General features: G+C 39.3%; 1 protein-coding gene across 1 annotated transcript; it reads left to right on the top strand.

The window, feature by feature from the left end:
- Positions 1 to 491: 491 nt before the first annotated feature.
- Positions 492 to 3663, top strand: SCOC (short coiled-coil protein). Its single transcript, XM_009328770.1, has 3 exons — positions 492 to 561; positions 654 to 737; positions 1275 to 3663. Exons 1-3 carry the CDS (start codon positions 540 to 542, stop codon positions 1415 to 1417), a joined length of 249 nt encoding a protein of 82 aa, XP_009327045.1. The 5' UTR covers positions 492 to 539; the 3' UTR covers positions 1418 to 3663.
- Positions 3664 to 5984: the final 2321 nt, after the last annotated feature.

The raw sequence follows: 5984 nt of genomic DNA, 5'->3' as shown, positions 1-5984 counted from the left end.
AACGTTCCTGTTCCGTCCTGCAGGGAGGGATGCGGAGGTGGGGCGGCGGGGGATGCGCTACGGGGTGCAAGGGACCCGAACAAACGCGCCCGGCCCTGCGTCCGTGACAGGGTTGCCCGTGATGGCAGCGGAACCGGGTGGACGACGAAGGGGGCCCCCCGCTGCTGCTCTGTTCCTTTAATAGCCAATTCCAGAAAGATCGGCGCTCAGGAGGCGGCAATCGCATCACTGAAACACAGCATTATTTTATGTGCTAGAGAGTGATCTAGATCAGTCATTTTTGTAAACTGAAGCACAGTTAGTTGAAGAATCACGGTTACATACCACATAAGGCTCTAGGAAAAATAATTAAAGAATGTCAAATGTTGTTCTGCCTCAGGCTTAAGTGCTGGCTTTTCAAAAGCAATTAGAAAAATGCATCCAAAATCCAAATATAAAGGCAGTTACATTAACGGTTGCCTTAGTATTTTTTTTTTTTTCTTTAAGCAGTGCATCTCTCAGGAATATTCTCTTCAAAAGTGGAAAGAGCCCATTCTACGATGATGAATGCCGACATGGATGGTATAAGTTCTTTATGTTCTTGTTCTTTTTTCTACTTAGTATAATTTCCAGCTGTTACAGAGGTTGCATTAAACTCCTATGATTTATTGCAGCTGTTGAGGCTGAGAATCAGGTGGAATTAGAAGAGAAAACACGGCTTATTAATCAAGTTTTGGAACTGCAGCACACACTTGAAGGTTAGCAGTTTGACACATCAGATTTTTTACAAGCACGCAGTAATACGCGAAAGAAGAGAACCTTACTGTCACTTATGCAGTTGAAGGTACATAAGCAAGGTCTCAGAACTATTTTTTTTCCCCTCTTTATGCAACATAATGTTTGCTCGACTCTCACAATACACATCAGGCAGAAGGGGCGATAGGGTTAACTTCCCCAGGCTCATTAGTTAACATACACCTTTGAGTCTGCTCATCATGGAACTTTTGTTTCCAAAAGGTTTACTTTTCTTGAATTCTTGAATTAAGCTATTGCAGAGAATAAAGATACAGACTAACAGGAAGTTTGTGTAACAAGTTTGTCAAAATACTACAAAATAATACAGGAAAAATGGGCTTTAGATAAAACCTGTGAGTAGCACAGTGTTTTATAAGAGAATACCTTATGGTGGTGTTTCCCGCATTAGAAGTGTGAATAGTTTGATGTAGGCACACAGAACATATTCGTTACTGTATGCGGTAGTGTCTAATATTTTTCTTATAATATCACCTTCGCAGATCTCTCAGCACGAGTAGATGCTGTTAAGGAAGAAAACTTGAAACTGAAATCAGAAAACCAAGTTCTTGGACAGTATATAGAAAATCTGATGTCAGCATCTAGTGTTTTTCAAACAACTGACACAAAAAGCAAAAGGAAGTAAGGTGACTCACAGATGATGTCATTGTATTGCTGCTGTCTTTTTTTGTTTTAATTGGCATAGGCTACATGAGCTAAAATACCTTGGTTTGTGGCTTTACTGGATACCTGAAGATTATAAACTTTGGTGATAAAGAGAATTAAGAACATTGTCATGAACAGGAGACATAAGTTTGTGTATTGTTAAGATTAAGCAATGTGCAAATGTAGTGTAGAGACTTGCTAAACTTTCATATTTGTTTTAAAGATGAGCATATCTTGTTAAAAATTGGATTCAGTTTGTCAGGTTAAACAGAAGTCTGTTGGCGCTCTTTGAGGTCTTAGGGTAGTGTTCTTGACTAGCAAAATACCACAATATTGTGTTGAAACCTCGTTTGATAAAAATATTCAAAGTCTAATTGCATTGCCTTTTCCACCTCAAATATATTTAGATTACTGTACAGTATTCTCCATAGCTCTGCAAAGCAACTTTAAACAAAAACCTATAAACCAGTTAAGAATTTCTGTGAAGTGGTAACAGTATGACGGTATTTGCAGGGCTTGCGTGCAGAAAAACAGAAGATTTTTTGGGAAGGGGGAGGATAAGGGAAGAGGAACAAGGATAAGCAACTTACATCAGGGAAATACCAAATTGGCACAGTATCGGAGTGTTTGTAGTTTGCAAGATGTGCGCTTCAAACCACTTTCACTTTCCTGTTTCCTCAAAGAACGATCAGGCACAGCATCACGATGTATGATCTTCCTGAAGTTTTTCAGTTGTGTGATGAAGAGGAGTTAAATAAAAACCTGAGTAATAAGCTTTACAGAAACAGGTGGTCAGCAATGTTCCTCATGCTCCTTGTGAACAATACGCAGTGAGGAACAGAGAACAAGCCTTTCCTTGCCACCTTTTACTTTCCTCCTGAAGTGCCAAACCTGTCTTTGCTTCAGGCCTTAGAGCAACTGTTCTCCTGCCCCAGAGCCTGAGCTTGTGAAGTACCTCTTGAGGCACTGCACAAAAACATCTAAGGCAGAAGACTGCAGTGGAACTAAAGGTGGCTTTTGCCTCTCAGATCTGTGCTGCTCTGAACAATGCCTAGTGTCAAGGTTCCCTGTTTTTTACTGGCTTGGCTGTTTTTTTTAGCAGGTTTTGTAAAGGAGCTCAGCCCAGATTACGGGTCTGAGCACTTCCCGTAGAGGCAGCATGTCTAACATTATCAGTATTAAGGGAGAGCAGAAGCTGAAATACAAACAACGATGTAAGTTTTAGCAGTACTCAGTTGCATCTGTTTCATCTTGCCATACAGCAGCATTGCAGACTTATTTATGGATGTTACCGAGAACAGAGGTCTGTCTCTTCAGTAATGAAGCCATTGTACTTACCTTTTAACAAAAGGAAACCACTAGTTCAAGGATCTTTTTCAATCTTGCTGTGATGAATTCTATAAAGTAAAGCTGCAGGAACTGAATGAGTGGATGTAATAGTAGAATAAATCCTCCTCAAGCCCCAAGTTTCTTGGCAGCTAAGCACTACTGTGTCTCAAGTGTAAGCTGACATTGTGAGGCTCCCCCCTCCCAAAGGAGACGTCTCCCATTTCTCCCCATTTAAGATGACTGTACGGCACTCACTGGAATGTCAGCAAAGTCAGATGATTGCAAACAAAGCACTAATAGTTTGGTCTCCAGGGCTGTTTACAAGCCTGAGTCAAGAAACCCGATGATGAAAAAAGTTTTACCCACCAAGGCAGAAATGGCTGATACCATTTGTGTCATGGGGTCCTGTAAACATCCAAAATTATTTTTAATCTCCTATGGACTACTCTCTCACTTCACTGCCTATATGGAACTCTAAATTCATCCAAGAATTGCTAGCAGGTAGAGTAGATCACACTGTTAGTCCAGGGTTTGAGCATTAAAAAAAAAAAAAAGAACAATCACACCAAGCACTTGACTTCTAAAGATTGCATTGCATTACAGCCATCCTAGCTTTAAGCCACATGACTGCACATCTCCATCTGCACTGTAGGAGATCAAGCGGTAACGGAGCATGCGCTTGTTAGACTTCAGCAATTTCCAAGATCGAGTAATCTTAAAATCATGGTTTTGTATTGTAAGATTGGATAGTGATTCTTTATCCATCGGTGTGTATATAGTAGTCATTTCATCTATATACCATTTTACATCCCACTACTGTGGCCTTCATTTAACTTATGAACATTTTAAAGATGATGTATTTCTGACTTTACACTAAATAAAAACTTTTGATTTGTCTCGATTAGTTTGGTTTAACATTTGTTAACCCTAGAACTTCTCATAACTATCTATAGTCCAAAGGTGGGAAAGTAGTAGGGTTTGCCATCATCTTGTGTTTCTACATAGCTGAAGTGTCTGAAAGACTGGATGTAATTAGCAAGTATTAAGATTAAACCTGGGTTAACTAATCTATTTTCAGCAAGCTTCCAGTTCCTGACTCACTTGGTATTTTCACCCATGAATCTTACATTTCTGTATGCTTTTCTGTTCCGGCTAAAGGAAAAAAGGAGAAGGATTGGTAGGTGGCATCCAGTGTTGTCAAAGCTAAAACTTGCACCTCTCCACGTGGGAGAGTTTTGAAGCCAAGTTAGAATAGAAGAGATTTTACCTTTTCCTACACAGGTAAGGAGCTCTACATTCGACAGAAACCAGAATTATTACTTCCATCATACCTTCATGAAGGTGGAAGCTAGCTGAGGAGTAGCTTCAGTTGTAATTAAATAGTAAGGCCTACTTAGCCTTCCCTGAATATAGAAAACTCTCAGTCTGGGATTTGGCATCCTCAGTAAGACCACTTCTATTAAGCTACGATGTATTCGGTGGGAGTGCAGGCTGCGGAAGTCTGATACTCGTGGAGTTCCAAAGATGACCGACAGTTTTAATAGCAAGGCATCCTAGAACTGGATTATCATTAGTTGGTTAATTTTAAAGCACTTTCAAGCAGCCATGATAGCAAGATCAAGTATTTTTCCTGAAAAACCTGTTCAGATATAAAGGGACTATGCACAGGAACTGCAGGTGAAATCTCAATGTTACAAGTGTCAATGGAAGGGGGTTCCCCTTTTGCATGGCTTTCTAGATCTAGAGCCTCAAACCCCCAAAGTTCTGATATTTTTCCCCTACTTACTAGCATAAGACTAGATCCAAGTAAGCTGATGTGCAGAAGGATGACTTCTATCTCCAGGTTATTGAAGTCATTAAGTCAGTATTAAAGTGAGATAGGCCTTACGGAGTCAGTATTATTGCAAACAGCACCCTTGAGTCATGGCCTCACAAGACCATTTTACCCATAATAAATGGCTCCTTATTTACTCAAGTGGGGTACAAGCAAAGATGTTGATGGGGCATTAATCAAGACTTTACAGGAACCTTAAGTTCAAAACCCTAAGGGAAGACTAGCATTCCCTGTGGGGTGACCAATCCCTGGAGTAACTATATCACACCAAACAAAAAAGCCAACCCCAAAACCAAGAAACAAACAAAAACCAACCCCAAAACAAAGAAAGAAAAAAACAAAAAACAATCCCAAAACCACACTCAAATGCTGTAACAATTCCAAAGGATTTTTACCATGCTCAGACATTCATTCAAAAGGAGCACTGAAATGCTCCCTGGCAGCTCACAGTAGCTGTTATAGCAGGGTACCGCATTGGTAACAACTTCTATCTATTGCTGAAAAGTCACAGGCAGGCAGGGGAATCTGGAGTCTTCACTTATCTTTTGCATGTAGACCCTAAAGAGGAGGGAACTTGCATTGAACTTAAAAAAACCCAACCCCCAACAAACAAACAAAAAACCTGAGGCCTTTCTATGTAGTTCTCACAAAATAGAGTCCAATATAATTAACTTTTGAACACTTCAACACAAGCACTTGAAGACACTGGCTTCTTCATTAGGGTTAATTAAGCATTCATTTGTTAGAGACTTCCATGGAATCTTTGCTGACTTGATTTGCTGTGAAAAGATTTCTTTAAGTGAACTACCTTCTTGCCAGGCACCAGGAAATCTGTTAGGTTCCTTATGCACTGATGTGTTTCTACTTGTTTCTAGTGTATGACTGCTTTTGCTAGCATTTCACATCCTACTGATACTATAGGCAGCTGCCAAGCAGCAAGAGGTTTCTGGTGACTGCAGTTTTATTGTTTGTTTTAATATACAGCTGAACTTCAACAAACGGTTTCTTTTACAATATGCAGTTTATTTAAACTATATTATGAGAATGCCCAGTTACTCACATCTGTAAAAAACTTAATCCATCAAAAATTGTTATCTATATAAATAAATTTCACGTTAAGCAAGAATTATTAAATATTTTTAGGAGGCAATGTACACTTAGCAAGTATTCTATAAACAGAGGATATACCACTGTGGCTTGGAACATGAGAATTACAAAAGTTTGAAAAAATCATCTGTATACCACTTCTGCAGATTTGATACCTGCATTCAAAAGTAAAACAAGTCACATCAATTACCACTTGTTCTATGAGTATTCTATTTTAAAATATATTTTCAAAATAAGTTACCGTAACTAATGTCTAAAGTGAACAGGTGACCACCCA

The sequence above is a fragment of the Pygoscelis adeliae genome, unplaced genomic scaffold (genome assembly GCF_000699105.1).
Source record: "Pygoscelis adeliae isolate BGI_AS28 unplaced genomic scaffold, ASM69910v1 Scaffold66, whole genome shotgun sequence".
Classification (NCBI taxonomy): Eukaryota; Metazoa; Chordata; class Aves; order Sphenisciformes; family Spheniscidae; genus Pygoscelis; species Pygoscelis adeliae.
This window is presented reverse-complemented; position numbering and strand designations above follow the sequence as displayed.

Coding starts and splice junctions, on each gene's coding strand:
- SCOC (XM_009328770.1), top strand. CDS start 540: ATGATGAATGCCGACATGGATG. Junction 562..653: donor GATGAATGCCGACATGGATG/GTATAAGTTCTT, acceptor GATTTATTGCAG/CTGTTGAGGCTGAGAATCAG. Junction 738..1,274: donor ACTGCAGCACACACTTGAAG/GTTAGCAGTTTG, acceptor TCACCTTCGCAG/ATCTCTCAGCACGAGTAGAT.